This window comes from Sus scrofa, chromosome 6, assembly GCF_000003025.6.
Source record: "Sus scrofa isolate TJ Tabasco breed Duroc chromosome 6, Sscrofa11.1, whole genome shotgun sequence".
Lineage (NCBI taxonomy): Eukaryota > Metazoa > Chordata > Mammalia > Artiodactyla > Suidae > Sus > Sus scrofa.
The window spans coordinates 70,101,179-70,117,279 of NC_010448.4; the positions used below are offsets into that span (position 1 = coordinate 70,101,179).

General features: G+C 46.4%; 1 protein-coding gene across 4 annotated transcripts in view; it reads right to left on the bottom strand.

Annotated features, from left to right (window-relative positions):
- Positions 1–16,101, bottom strand: part of CLSTN1 (calsyntenin 1) — a 78,996-nt gene that overhangs the window by 14,934 nt on the left and 47,961 nt on the right. For 2 of the 4 annotated variants that reach the window (XM_021095293.1, XM_021095295.1), the window contains exons 3-9: positions 13,147–13,176; positions 11,751–11,946; positions 9,819–10,027; positions 5,418–5,567; positions 5,128–5,313; positions 1,946–2,194; positions 1,388–1,509 (exon numbers count right to left, since the gene is read on the bottom strand). In XM_021095293.1, coding sequence (XP_020950952.1) covers positions 1,388–1,509; positions 1,946–2,194; positions 5,128–5,313; positions 5,418–5,567; positions 9,819–10,027; positions 11,751–11,946; positions 13,147–13,176 — 1,142 coding nt within the window. The remainder of the gene's footprint in view (positions 1–1,387; positions 1,510–1,945; positions 2,195–5,127; positions 5,314–5,417; positions 5,568–9,818; positions 10,028–11,750; positions 11,947–13,146; positions 13,177–16,101) is intronic. The other 2 variants (XM_021095294.1, XM_021095296.1) reach the window with 1 other exon arrangement.

Below are 16,101 nucleotides of genomic sequence, written 5' to 3' on the forward strand. Positions count from 1 at the left end.
TATGAGACAACATGACCACTGGATGGAGACCACAAAATCATTAACATGGGAGGTAACAATAAGACAAGACTGACCAAGAGTTGATAATGACTGAACTAGGGCAAGGGTGTGTGGGCTTGTTCCTTACACGACTCTGCCTATGTGTTCAGATGTTTGAAATTTTCCATCATAAAGTTTCTAAAACATGTGACCAGGAGAAACTCCATGTGTGAATACCGACTATGGTGACGAAAACAGAACTGCACCTACCACATCTACCTACGTGGCAAAGCATTTTTTCCTGGATAACACGTTTCTTAGTGTCTTGCAAAAACTTGTAAGGGTTTCCGAGAAAGAACCGATGGATGTAGGAGCTCCCGTCGTGGCGCAGTGGTTAATGAATCCGACTGGGAACCATGAGGTTGCGGGTTCGGTCCCTGCCCTTGCTCAGTGGGTTAATGATCCGGCGTTGCCGTGAGCTGTGGTGTAGGTTGCAGACGCAGCTCGGATCCCGAGTTGCTGTGGCTCTGGAGTAGGCCGGTGGCTACAGCTCCGATTGGACCCCTAGCCTGGGAACCTCCATATGCCGCGGGAGCGGCCCAAGAAATAGCAAAAAAAAGAAAAAAAAAAAAAAGAACCAATGGATGTAAATACAAATGTCAGCTAGGAACAGTCACCTCATCTTTGCCACGGATGGTGGTGGTCTCATCTCCCTTCTCCTGGGTGCTCTTGCGTCTCGACCCTGTAACTGCTTCAGACAACGTTGTATTTGACCGACTGCAGCCATGTCTACACTATATCGCCACGGCTCTTATCTACCAACTCCGTGAGACAAATAAATTAAGCTCAGACCAAAAGTTTCCTTCCTTTTGGCCACACCCACAGCATGGGGACCTTAGGAAATCGGCTCTGCAAAGACAGGACGACATCACAGGGAGCGTGATGGGATCTGATGTCGAAACTGTGCACGTCCACAAGCGAGGAGTTCATGTGATGTTGGGAAGATGTCACGAATGGCGGTGCCTTGCAATTTTATTTATTTATTTATTTTTGCCTTTTCTAGGGCCGCACCGTGGCATATGGAGGTTCCCAGGCTAGGGGTCAAACTGGAGCTGTACCCACCAGCCTACACCACAGCCACAGCAACGCGGGATCCAAGCTGCGTCTGCAACCTACACCACAGCTCACGGCAACGCCAGATCCTTAACCCACGGAGCGAGGCCGGGGATGGAACCTGCCACCTCATGGTTCCTAGTCGGACTCATTTCTGCTGCGCCACGACGGGAACATCCGAAATCCTACACTCTTAAACACACCCTCCCCATAAACAGCGGGCCCTGTGCAAGGTTGCAGTGCCTCGTTAAGCTCTCTGAAAAATCCATCATCAGTGCGTCTTCCACTCACTCACCTGGTGCAGCTTCCAGTGGAATTCCGCAGGTTTGTATTTCTTCTCCTCGGAGGGATCCTGACGCAGGAGGAAAATAAGCCGGCAGCCGTGGATGTACAGGGAGTAATGGTGCCGGTTCATGTCTGCAAAGAGAAGTTCTACTGCTAAACTGCCAGCCGAAGCCCTCGAGGAGACATAAAGGCTGTTTCTTTCTTTGCCGTGGCTTGGGGACGTTGGGGGGGCCCGGGGTCGAACCCGTGCCACAGGAAGGACAGCGCTGGGTCTTAAACCCGCTGGGCCACCAGAGAACTGCTGAGAGCTGTTTCTTTAACGGACTTTGAAGACAGTTTTACCAGCCTAAGTGAACTCCCCGGGGCGGGCTGAGGCAGGGTGTAGAAACGAACAGATGTGGGTTTTTCTAAGAAATGGGGCCCGATCCACGGAGTCAAACCTACAAACACCCAAATCCCATGCTGTACCTTGGTCACCGACGGCCCACGGGAGCCTCTGCGGGAAGGACGAGGCGCTGGCCTCCAGGAACCACGGCAGCGGACGCCCGGCCCAGCGAAGCTCACCTACCTGTTTTGTCTGAGCTGCAAAGAACCGTCTCCTTCTTCCGGCCAAACGGCCCATGTCTCATCCACACGGAAATCGTGAACGGCTCCTTGGGATCGACGGAAACCACGCCATCTGGGATCCTCACGGCTTGGGTGCCGTTGAACTCGAAGACCTGGTCGCTGTCGTGGCCGTTGTCGGTGGGGAGGCCGACAGTCCAGTTCAAGGAGCCGCTGGGCGAGGGCAGCAGCTCCGCGGTGCCAGACGAGGCACCTGAAACAACACAGCCACATTTTGTAGGCATCACGTGACGAAGGTAACCCAGTATGAGCATTTCGAACCCGTGCTAAGGTGCCATCCATAGCCTAACCATTTGCTAGTTCTCGCTCACTTGTCTTCAAAAAGCAGGGGTTTTGTTTTTTAAAAGATTCATCAATAACATGGATTATTCTAAAAGGAAGGAAGAAGAAAAGGGGATATAACCTTTAAAAACTGTGAATCACTATGTTGTATACCAACTACACTTCAGTTAAAAAAGGGAAGAGTGGAGTTCCCGTCATGGCTCAGTGGTTAATGAACCCGACCAACTAGCATCCATGAGGACATGGGTGCGATCCCTGGCCTCGCTCAGTGGGTTAAGGATGTGGCATTGCCGTGAGCTGTGGTGTAGGTCAGAGACGTGGCTCTGATCCCACATTGCTGGTGCTGTGGCGTAGGCCAGTGGCTACAGCTCCGATTCGACCCCTAGCCTGGAAACCTCCATATGCCACGGGACCCCTAAAAAGACAAAAAATAAAATAAAATAAAGAAAAAGAGTAGTTCCCATTGTGGTGCAGTGGAAACGAATCTAACTGAGTATCCATGAGGATGCAGCTTCAAACCCTGGCCTCACTCAGCGGGTTAAGGATCCAGTGTTGCCGTGAGCTGTGGTATAGGTCGCAGATATGGCTTGGATCCTGCGTTGCTGTGGCTGTGGTGTAGGCCTGCAGCTATAGCTCCAATTGGACCCCTAGCCTAGGAACCTCCATAGGCCGTGAGTGTGGCCCTAAAAAGCAAAAAAAAAAAAAAAAAAAAAAAAAAAAAAAAGTTAAAAAAAAAAGAAGCATTACTTGTGATCCCATCCAAATACACCCACTATTAACATCTGAGTATAAATACTTCTAGTCCTGTCTTTACAAATATATACATGTTGTAAAATGTTTAATACATAGGAATATATATTATAAAATATGTACGAAAATATCTATTATAAAAAGAGTCCACAGAAATCCTGCCTTGGCTCAGCAGGTTAAGAACCTGTCACAGTGTCTGTAGGGATGCAGGTTCAACTTGCTCAGTGCCTGTGGCATAGGCAGCAGCAGCTGCAGCTCCAATTTGACCCCTGGTCCAAGAACTCCCATATGCAGCAGATGTGGCTGTAACGGAAGAAAAAAAAAAAAAAAAGAGTCCTGCTATGTACTTATATTCATATATTCCCATTCAAACTCTTCATAGCATGATTTAAAATGTCTGCACAGCATTTCACTGCATAGAATTTATGCTGTAATTTATTCACTGATTTTGTCCTGTGCACACTGACTCATCCCTAATTTTTCTCAGGATTAAACCTTGCCTTGATGACCTCCGTGCCTCCGTGATTATTCCCTTAGGATAAACTCCTAGAAATGGAATGCTAAGCCAAAGAACATAAAACACTTTCACAACTGTTTTGCACATTGCCAGGCTTGACCTTCTTTTAAATTCATCCCCAGAAGATTCTGCAACCTCTCCCAACTTCTCCATTCCCGGGGGCAGCCCGTCTTGGCTGGAACAGCCTGGTGTTTCAAGTATCCTAGGATCTTGGTCCAAATCCAAGCTTGGCTGCTTTCTAAACGTGTGACCTGGGGCAAGCAACTCGGCCTCCCTCCACCTCAATTAATTCCTCCAAAAAAACAAGGGCAACGCTACCACCTTTGCAGACCTGATGGGATGGTTAAATGAAATAACACATGTGGAGGTCCCCAGCATACAGTAAGCGCTCAAACATGGAGTTCTTTCCCTTCCACCTTTAAACGGTTCTGCTGAGAAACTGTTCATTTGCTACCATAAAAAATAATGGCATTACAAGAAAATAAGTTTTATGCCCTACACTTATAGCATTTAAAATCGGAAATATTCTGGCTCTCTTAACTTCCATCTATTTAGGTACAAGATTGTGAGTATTTGGAGTCATAAAATACCGAAGCATATGCGCCATCAGGATGAGCCAGCAGAGAATATACTTTTTCCCTTTCGCTTAGTTACCAGGTAACAACTGCCAATGAGGTTATTAAGAATACCCTTTGTCTGGATCCAATTGTTTTTGTCAGGCTACGGAAAAGACAGATGACCATCAGAAAACACTCCCTGCAAAGCTGTTGCTGAGAAGCTCTTGAAACACGAAAGACCCTCCCAATCCTGAAGAGGCCATTTCCGTTCCCACTTTTTAGCACTGGCGAGTAAAACACCCTTCCCTCGGCATTTTCCCTGCGAGGGCCCCTATACCTCACCTTTACCTCATTGAGATAAACCAGACACACATCCGAACGGAGGTGAGACGGAGAGCTGGCCCTGGGGCAGCTCCGCCATCTTCTGTCTCTCAGCTGTGCCACCTCCTCCCCTGGTCTCGGGGACATAAAGTCTGTGAGACTATAAGTGAGAAGTGGCTTCCTTAGTTTTGATTGTCCACTTCACCTCTGACAAAAGCTAGTGCATTACTGATGGGTTGTTGCTGTTTTTTAATTCAGTCCTTAGGAGTTCCCATCGTGGCTCTGTGGTAACAAACCTAACTAGTATCCCATGAGGTCACAGGTTCGATCCCTGGCCTTGCTCAGTGGGTTAAAGATCCAGTGTTGCTGTGGGTTGTGGTGTTTGTTGCAGATGTGGCTCGGATCCTGCGTTGCTATGGCTGTGGTGTAGGCCGGCAGCTACAGCTCCGAATCGACCCCTGCCTGGGAACCTCCATATGCCGCAGGTGTGGCCCCAAAAAGCAAAAAAAAAAAAAAAAATCATCCCTTAAATAAACATCTCATTTCACTTAAAACTCACTCGGCTTACATAACCCCTATTTCGAGGACTCTCAACATACGTCAGAAAAAGAACTGGCCTCAAAACAGTGGTTCCTAAAACGCACACATACACAACAGGACCTTTTAAACGGACTTCTGGCCGGGAGGGTCCCTCCTTACCACAGAGCCGGTGAAGGGACTTCTCGGAGTAGGTGTCGCGGTCACAGCCCTTCCCTATGTGGCTGGTCTCCAGCTCCACCGCCACCTGTACCGAGGCCACCGATGCGTCACACGTCTCCAGGTGGACGTTTGGGAAGAGGGCCAAGGCGCCGGTGCCAGGCTCGTACTCGACCCTGTTGTTCCATCCTGTGGGGCCCACGGACCGAAGAAGGGGTAAGAGGACATGTCCGTCAGGGGTCTTGGGGAGCCAGCTGTGAGGGCGGGTGTGAGAGCGGGAGAGGGGGGCTCACCTTGCCACCCGGGGGTGCAGGTGGGCTTGATGCTGATCTTCACCAGAACATCTTCTGTGGCCCGTTTCTTCCCGCAGTCATAGGCGGTGACGGTCAGCTTGTACTGGCGTTCCTTCCCGTAAGTCAGCTTCTCCGTGTTTTTTATGTAGCCTTTCCGGGGGAAAAACAACAGTGAGCCGCCCAACCCATGCCACTTTTCTCCTCCTGACGTTTTTTTAAAGAAACTGAAATATAGTTAATTTAGAATACTGTATTCGCTTCAGGTGTATAGCAAAGTGACTCTTATACACATATATATTTTTTTTCAGGTTATTTTCAAACACTTGCTGTCTCTAACATCTGTCGTCCTATGCTGACACATAGAATGCACATGCTTTCAGCCCTGGAAATACTAACATAGAAACACCCTAATGCTCAAGATAATTAACACTTGGCCTAGCTTTCCTGAACTTGAACACACCCTGAATCCACCTTTAAGGAGAAGAATGAGTCTACACAAGTCAACCTCCATTTATTCTTATGGTTTTAAACTTACTTTGTTAGAGAAAGATTTCCTACCCTCACCCAGGAGAACAGAAGCCTGCTTTTCGAACCTGAGTGCAGCTGTCTGCAAAGCATTTGCAATGTCTATAATTTCCTTGAACATTCTGGACTGCACAATGAGCTAACAATGGAGACACAACGGCATCATCAAGAAGCCATGATCTAATAAAGAAGTTGAGCTCCAGAATAAGTTAATTTTGCTCGGTGACTGAGGAGGGAGGTTGGCAATAGCATCTTCAAGATGAAGCAAAAGACTCAAATCTCAGGGAGAACAGAAAGCGAGACTGACTAAAAGGCAGTCTTATTCAGATGCACACTGGTTGAAAGGTGGGAACATTTAAAAAAGAATAAAAACACCAGAGGTGCAGGATCTTTATTAGATTTGGGTGGGAAAGGAAAAAAAGAGGACAGCCTGACAGGAGAGCACAAGATTTTGGTGCCAGAAAAGAGGCTTTTAGACATCCATTTTACGATAAAAACCCTCCAGAAAATGGGCAGAGAGGGAACCTACCTCAACATAATAAAGACCATTTAGGGCTAACATCATACTCAATGGCGAAAAGCTAAAAGCATTTCCTCTAAGGATGCCCATTCTCACCACTTTGATTCAACATAGCTTTGGAAGTTCTACCAATGGCAATCAGAGAGGAAAAGGAAATAAAAGGAATCTAAATTGGAAAAGAAGTAAAAACTGCCACTGTTTGCAGATGACATGATACTATACCTAGAAAATCCTAAAGATGCTACCAGTAAGCCACTAGAGCTCATCAATGAATTCAGTAAAGTTGCAGGATACAAAACTGATACACAGAAACCTCTTGCGTTTCTATACACTAACAATGAAAGATTAGAAAGAAACATTAAAGAAACAATCCCACTTACCACCATATCAAGAAGAATAAGGAGCTGGAGTTACCACCATGGAGCAGTGGGTTAAGAATCCGACTACAGGAGTTCCCGTTGTGGTGCAGTGGAAATGAATCCAACTAGTAACCATGAGGTTGCTTGATCCCTGGCCCCCCTCAGTGGGTGAAGGATCTGGCATTGCCACAGCTGTGGCATAAGCAACAACTGTAACTTGGATTTGACCCCTAGCCAGGGAACTTCCATATACTGTGGGTGCAGCCATTAAAAAAAAAAAAAAAAAGGGAAGTTCCCGTCATGGCGCAGTGGTTAACGAATCCGACTGGGAACCATGAGGTTTCGGGTTCGATCCCTGCCCTTGCTCAGTGGGTTAAGGATCCGGCGTTGCCGTGAGCTGTGGTGTAGGTTGCAGACGCGGCTCGGATCCCGCATTGCTGTGGCTATGGCATAGGCCGGTGGCTACAGCTCCGATTCAACCCCTAGCCTGGGAACCTCCATATGCCGTGGGAGCGGCCCAAGAAATAGCAACAATAACAACAACAACAACAACAAAGACAAAAGACAAAAAAAAAAAAAAAAAGAAGAAGGAGTTCCCCTGTCATGCAGCAGGTTAAGAATCTGGCCTTGTCACTGCAGCAGCTCAACAACAACAACAAAAAAAAGAATAAAATACCTAGGAATAAAACTACCAAAGGAGGCAAAGGATCTACACTCTGAAAACTCTAAGATGCTGATGAAAGGAATCAAAGATGAAATTCAAGATGAAACCATGTTTTTGGATTGGAAGAATGAATATTGGCAAAATGACTGTATTACCCAAGGCAATCTACAGATTTAATGAAATCCCTATCAAATTACCAATGGCATTTTTCAGAAACCTAAAAGAAAAATTTTTAATCTGTAATAGACACACAAAAGACCCTGAATAGCCAAAGCCATCCTGAGAAAGAAAAATGGAGCTGGAGGAATCAGGCTCCCTGACTTCAGACTACATTACAAAGCTACAGATATCAAAGCAGTATGATACTGGCACACACACACACACACACACACACACACACACACACAGACACACACACACACACACACAGAAATACAGGATAGAACAAGATAGAAAGACCAGAAATAAACTCATGTGCTATGGTCAATTAATCTATGACAAAGGAGGTGAGAATATACAATGGAGAAAAGCTAGACTCTTCAATAAGTGGTGCTGGGAAACCTGGACAGCTACATGCCAAAGAATGAAATCAGAACACTCTCTAACATTATACACAAAAATAAACTCAAAATGAATTAAAGACTTCAATGTAGGACCAGATACTATAAAACTCTTAGAGGAAAACATAGGCAGAACACTCTTTAATATAACTCACAGCAATATCTTTTTGGTTCCACCTCCTAGAGTAATGAAAATAAAAATAAACAAATGGGGCCTAATTAAACTTAAAAGCTTTCACACAGCAAAGGAAACCATAAACAAACCAAAACAACCTACAGAATGAGAGAAAATACTTGCAAATGAAACAATCGACAAGACATTAATCTCCAAAATACAAAAACATCTCATACAACTCCATATCAAGAAAACAAACAACCCAATCAAAAAAATGGGCCAAAGATCTAAATAGACATTTCTCCAAAGAAGACAGAGTTGGCCAAAAAGCACATGAAAAGATGCTCAGTGTCACTGATTATTAGAAAAAGGCAAATCGAAAACTACAATGAGGTATCACCTCACACCAGACAGAATGGTCATCAAAACATCTCTAAACAATAAATTCTGGAGAGGTTATGGAGAAAAGGGAACCCTCCTGCACTGCTGGTGGGAGTATAAATTGGTACAACCACTATGGAGAATAGTATGGAGGTTCCTTAAAAAACTAAAAATGGAACTACCATGTGATTTGGCAATTCTGCTCCCAGGCATATATCTAGAGAAAACCATGATTCAAAAAGAGACATGCATCCAATGGTCACTGCAGCACTGTTCACAACAGCCAAGACATGGAAGCCACCTCAATGTCCATCAACAGAGTAAGAGATAAAGAAGATGAGGTGCATATATATGACTCAGCCATAAAAAAGAATGCAGTGATGCCATTTGCAGCAATACGGATGGACCTAGAGATTATGATACTAAGTGAAGTCAAGTCAGACGGAGAAAGACAAATATCAAGGGATATCACTTATAAGTAGTAGAATCCAAAAAACAGATACAAATGAACTTATTTACAAAACAGAAACTGACTTTGAAAAGAAACTTCTAGTTGCCCAAGGGGAGAAGTTGGGTGGGGGGGATTAACATATCCACACTACCATATATAAAATGCAAAAATCAGCAGAGACCTCCTGCATAGCACGGGGACGTCTACTCAATATTCTGCAATAACCTATAAGGGCAAAGAATCTGAAAAAGAATGGAGATACATTTATGCACATATCTGAATCACTTTGCTATACACAGAAACTGACACAATATTGTAAATCGACTAACTCCAATATAAAATAAAAATAAAAAATTTTTTTAAATTGCCCCCCCCCTCCCCGCCACCATATTAGGTTGCAGTCCTAAGTCTTGATGGTACCAGCAGGTGGGGCCTTGGAAGCTGGGGGGTGTGGAGGAGGTCAGGAGGGCGGTGTGCTCCGCATGGGATTAGAGTCCTTACAGGAGGAAGAGACTCGAGCTCTGACTCTCTGCCAGGTGCGTGCGAGGTGAGAGGACGCCAGATCTAAGTAAGCAGCAGGTCCTCAGTGACAATGAATCCAGCGCCTTGATCTTGGACTTCTCAGCCTCCCAACCTGGGAGGTGTCAGTCGGTGTGTGGGGGTGTAGCCCCCCGTTTATGCTGTTTCATTAGAGCGGCCTGAACGGACGGACGGTGAGGTTCACGGAAGCACAGAGTTTGGGCTGAAGCTCAGGGGCAGAGAGGGAGCTCCCCGCCCCACCCCTCCCCACCCGTGGTGAGGAAAGGGCTCCCTCCAGGGTGCTCACCGTCTTTGTCGATGGTGAAGGGCACGTCCGGCGTGACGATGTCGTAGCTGCAAATCTGGCTGAACTGCGGGGAGCAGTCCGCGTCCACCGCCTCGACCCGGAGGATGCTGTCGTACTGCTTCCCCTCCACGACCGTGGCTTTGTAGGATTTCTCCTTGAACACGGGGGCGTATTCATTCACGTCGTTCACCTGAATGTGGACGGTTGCTCTGGAAGGAGGAGGGGGGAAAAGCGGTGCCTTCTGCTTCCTTGTTTTTTTTTTTTTCACCCTTAGGATAAAATTCTCCCCTGTTCTTAAATGTCCTTTTGCTGCTACCTTGTTTTCTTTTACTTTACTGTGATTCTTCTTGAATGCTTGCACCCATGGTACATGGAAGTTCCCAGGTGAGGGCGTGAATCTGAGCCACAGCTGTGGCAACGTCGGATCCTTTGAATCCAGTGTGCCAGGCTGAGGACTGAATCTGCTACTCTGTAGTGACCTGAGCAGCTACAGTCGGATTCTCAACCCCTTGCCCCACAGTGGGAAATCCCACTGTTTTTAATTTGGAGTGGAAACAGCAGAAAGTTAAAACAGAAATGTGGGTTTATTTCTTCCAAATCCCAGCGAGTAAGGCAGCAGGTCAAAGGCAATTACATAGGAGTCCCCTGGTGGCTCAGGGGGTTAGAAATCTGACATTGTCACTGCTGTGGTGTGGGTTCCATCCCTGGCCTGGGAGCTTCTGCATGCCACGGGCACCACGTGGCCAAAAAAAAAAGAGGCAGTGACATGAAATGGGACACTTGGGATTTTCTTGACAGTGTGGAAAAGGGCCTGCAGCAGGGAGATAAACTCTATCCAACATGTTTGCTCTCCAATCAAAAAGTTAAAAATATTTTCTTGCAAAATCCAGAAAAAATTCAGGAAGCAGAAATAGAAGATGGGAAACGAGGAGCAGTAAAACAAGTTCCATCCTGCTTCTAAGGACTCGAGACCATGAATAACCCGGTGCCGAGGCCACCCAGGGGTGAGGCAATGAATAAGGGAAGGGCCTGGACTTGCCCTTCCTGGGAGCCTCGTCCCATCTCCCCGGCCTGGGCCCCAGAAAACTAGGGCATCGACAGACCAGCTGACAAAAAGGAAACCCTCAGACTCAAGTGCTAACGATCAGGGTGTGTTTCTGAATCAGACAAGGCCCCTGATTGATAGGAGGTCTTTTTCAAGGAAAAAAGTAACATCACCGTGTAGGGAGCAGGTGAGGCAGGATTCCCTGCTGCGCACTGGCCCCCCCCGCTGCGGTTCACCAAGACCCCCACACCCAACGCTCCCCGTTCATCCTGACCCTCAGAACGACGACGGCTGCAGGACCTCACCTCACCCGTGCACCCTCTCTCCTTGGCCCATGCACTAAGCAGAAAATGAGTACCCAACAAATTTAAATTTGCCCCACGTGGAAGGGCTAGTGAGTGGCGGAGAAAGGACTCGCGTGCTTGATCTCCGCCTGGTTCAGTTTTCTCCCCCAGTAGCCCTCAACTGGAGGGCAGCCTGTGAACACAGCCGGGTGGCGGGCTGAAGCCCCACGGCTTTCTTCCATCGGCTCAAAAGCATTTCACATCCTTAACATTTACAGAAGGAAAGATAAACCTAACGACGAAAGATCATCCTCTGGAAAAAGGAAGCTTTTCGAATTTTCAGTGTAAGGCTCTTGGTTCTCAAGTATCTGGTGGGACAAAATGACTCCTTCATTCATTTCTTCAACACCTAATACTCACCAGACCCTTGCTGGGAGCCACACGCGAGCACACAGTCGTGACTCTTGACCTCAGGGAGCTTACGATCTCCCTGGGGACGATCGGGACCTATCCTCTGCCTCACGTTTCAGAAACAGGAAGTCGTGGGGACAGCGGCAGCCCTCACTATGTCCTTAGCACAGGTTCTCTGTCCAGCTCACTTACTTATGAGACTTTTTCACGTTGGCCCCATCTGGTCCCTTCCCGCAGTCGTAGGCCTGGATGGTGAACGTGTAGTCTTTCTGAAGCTCACAGTCCAGTTTCTCTTTGGAGCGAATGATTCCCTCGCCAGTGGACTTATCCACGACCACTGCGTCAAAGGGGACATTCTGCCCGTGAATTTTAAATCCACAAATCTCACCTGGGGAGTCAAAGTAGTGTGGGTTAGAGGTTCTGCCACATAAACCTGGGACACGCTCCCATCCTCCCCCAAAGAAAATAAATGACAACAATTCGGCAGCCAGGGGTTTAGAGGGTCTGTGGACAAAGCAAGGGCACTGTGCTTTGATGGGGTGGGGGGTAAGTTCTGGGGCTTTAGTAAAAAAGAAGCACGCTCTGGCTTTCCAAGCAACTTGTTTTAACTTTGCATCCATTCATGCAGGAATACAAAAGAGAGAAAGAGAAAACATAGACAGGCATTTCACAGGAGTACTTAGGAGAGCTCCAGGGTCAAGTAGTTTTATTAGCAAACAGCCAAGGCCTGATAACACAGAGAGACTGCCCAGCTTCCTGGGAGGGCTGGGCAGCTACTTTGATTTGGACCACTGAGGAGGCTACAAGGCACAGTTAAGTGTTGAGAGAGGAAGAGGTGTGAGATACAGGTTCAGCACCATAATTGCAGAGTCTGTCCAAAAAAAAAAAAAAGAAAGAAAGAAAAAAAGAAAAAAAAGATCGAAGAAACAAGTCTTCCTGTGCAATGAGCCTGGCTAAAATTAGGGAATCAAAACAAACTACTGAATGAGCAAAAGGTAGAAATACCAACTTTTCAGGCATCCATTTCAACAGCTATCATCTACGATTAAGATGTAGTTTCCACTCGGGGAGGGGTTTGCTAGACTTGCCTTTGTGTCAGCCTTTAACCCTATCAGACCTGAAAAAGAAGCCTGCCTGGGAACATAAGGATATCCGAGTTGGTTTTACAAGTTTAATCGGGAGTTAAAATCTAGGTTTCCATTCTTTCCCATGGGAGAAGACATACGAATATTGTGATGTGCCTATAAAGCTTCACAGAATATATTTCACATAAAAATGAAACTGAATTCTTCCAAAATGACAACTAGTAGAAAACGGTTACGAAGTCAATCTCTCAAATTCAATTTTACGGAAAGGAACGGGATTATCCATACAGTTCAAATGGATGTCTGATTTCCAGATATTTCTAACCAAGGGTTTGGTTACATACAATTTCCATCCATATACTAAAAAATAGAAACAAAGTAGGAGAATAAATAGGGGTAAAAAGAGCATGACAGTTTCTTCTGTTTAAGGGCTGATTCCCAATTTTATAAACAAAGTTAGTGGGTTAATGTTTGTAAGAGGGATAGAAAGAACCCTTTATCACCTTCTTTGGTGACTGTCACCTCAAAACTCTCTAAAGGGAGAAAAGATAAACCCATGTCAGTAATTCAGGAAAGAATGAAGCCAAAACAATAAGAAAATAAAAAAAAGTCAGAGATGCACATATTACATACAAAAGCTTGACATAATTTCACAATAAACTCAGTAGCCGGTTGCTAGAACTGCTATAGCAACACTGGATCTTCCGATAACAAAGTGTCTCTCTGAATCCAACTTACCAGGAATTACACTAGCCTAGGGAGGAAATACTGCTATAAAGTTTCCTAACACATCCGCAGGTGTCACAGGGATTTTTCTTTTTAATGAATACTTTGATGATAACGTTTATAAGTAACAGTTTACTTGTTAGTTTCCAGGTTTGGGATGTTCATTTCAAGCTAAATTCTCAGGGCTAGATTCTGGTAACATTCAATTCATCATTAGATTTAACCAAACAGTTGGAACAAAGGGTTTTATTTTAACCCTTAGTTCCTGAGGGGAATAAATAGCAGTGTTTTCTCAACACCACTGCTCAACCAAGGCAACAGTTACAAATGCCTCTTTTAATGGAACATCTGCTTAAACGTGAACTGAAACCACATTTGATACTCACGGTAGGGATCTACCAGATCGTTTTTATTTCAGGAAAACAGCTGTTCTCCCCAGTCAATAGAAACCCTGCTCCTCTCGCTCCGCAACCAGGCCAGGAGTCCCTCTCCCCAGACTCAGAGTGGCCTCCCTGGGAAACCCACTCTCCCCCACAGGCTACCCAGCCTGAATTCCTGGCTTTTTTTTTTTTTTAATAGTTTCACCACATGTTTATATATCCCTGAACAGTGTTGTTTCATTTTGGTTTTGAGTTTTAAAAAATAGCACCCGATGGTGGCAATCTTTGTGGCTTGCTCTCTCACTCAACCTCTCCCAACCATGTGCGTCTAAGAGTCATTCGTCTTTGTTGGCACACGCAGCTAGAGAATTCATCCACTCTCAATGCGACACACACTGAGAACCTGATGAGTTAATGCATGTCAAGTTCAAGTTCAAGCTGAAACCACTGCCCAGAGTAAAGAAAGCACTCAAGGATCGCCGGCTCTCACCATACTGATAGTCTCCTGTGTGAACACACCGTCCTTCCAGCATCCTGCCGTTTATGGACAGAAGGCTATTGTGGATCTTTCTGTCTGAGCTTCCTGGGCGCACACGCCAGCTCTGTCCAGACCTGTGCTGCCCACTAGCCACGTGGGGCTGTTTAAAAGTGAACTAAAATTCATACTAAAAGTGAGTCATATCAAAAACTCAGTTCGAGAGTTCCCTGTGGTGCAGTGGGTTAAGGACCTGGCGTTGCTACAGCTGTGGTGTTGGTTGCGACTGTGGTGCAGGTTCGATCCCTGGCCCAGGAACTTGCACACAATGCGGGTGCAACCAAAAAAAAAAAAGATAAATCAATTTGCCCAGATTTAATTCCGAGAAAATGTCTCAGTTTTTGACTTGGAATTTACTGTTGTGAAGAGACAATGGTGAAGCCATTCCCCCGTAACTCGGAGTGACAGCATGTGCTCTCCTGACAAGGTCAAGGCCGTTGCATAGGTGAGATTTAAGACCCTGGGATGAAGTGTCTGATCTGATTAACGCCGCCTACGGGGTGCATTGCTAAGAGTTTAAAGACGCTCACCATTCAGGCAGGGTCCTTGAGATTGTTCCCAACCATGAGATTATGGGGGGGGGTGGAACTGTTTGCCAGTAGCTATAAACTCCTTCAATGGCTCCCTTCAAGCTGTCAGGCTGGGAGGAGGGAGAGGGAGAACCGGAGGGTAGGAAGGGACTGGTGTGTTTCCACTTTAGACTTTAGGTGTTTGGGGGAGGCCTCATTGGTAAGATGATGTCAGAGCAGAAACCCAGGAAACTAGGTGAGCAAACCACATGCTCATCTGGGGAAGTTTTGACAGAAGGAACAGCACATGCAAAGGTCCTGAGGCAGACCAGGGCCTGGCCCAGCTCAGGAACAAAGAGGCCTGTCTGCTGGAGCAGCTGAGCAAAGGCGGGGGTGGGGTGGAGGGACAAGAGATGAAATTCAGACACACACAACTAACCTGCACCTACAGTGGCTACTACAGCATTGCAACTTTTCCTCCAAGTGAGAAGGAGATGACTGGAAAGCTTTGAGCAGAAAAATCAATAAATACAGCTTATATTCTGAAAGACTTCGCTTTTTTTTTTTTTTTTTTTTTTTTGGCTGCACCCACAACACACAGAAATTCCCGGGCTGGGGAACAGACCTGAGGCACAGCAGTAACCAGAGCCACAGCAGGGCAAATGGAGAGGAGTCCTTAACCCGCTGAGCCACCAGGGAACTCCTCAAAGAAATCACCTGACTGCTGTGCTGCAAGTAAGTCGTGAAGAGGGCACAGACAATACCAGCAGCATCCAGGAAGAGATGCTGAAGGACAGAACCAGAGGCACATGGAAGGGTGAGAAGTGGCCAGATACGGGGTGTGGTTGAAAGTAAGGCAAAGGCTGAGGGATTATGAGTGAGGAACGGCAAGAATGATGCTGCCTGCAGCAAACATGGGAGAAACTGGGGAAGGAAGGGCGGGAGGGAGGAAGGGGAGTTTGTACATTTGCTCTGAACATATGTCTGGATGACAATTTGTTATGAAATCACATCTCAAAGGAATGATTATCTAATATAAGAATAAACATTACTGGAGTTCCTGTCGTGGCTCAGTGGTTAACGAATCTGACTAGGAACCATGAAATTGTGGGTTTGATCCCTGGCCTTGTTCAGTGGGTTAAGGATGTGGTGTTGCCATGAGCTGTGGTGTAGGTTGTAGACGTGGCTCGGATCCCGTGTTGCTGTGGCTCTGGCAGAGGCCAGTGGCTACAGCTCCAATTCAACCCCTAGCCAGGGAACCTCCATATGCCGAGAGTGTGGCCCTAGAAGAGGCAAAAAGATTAAAAA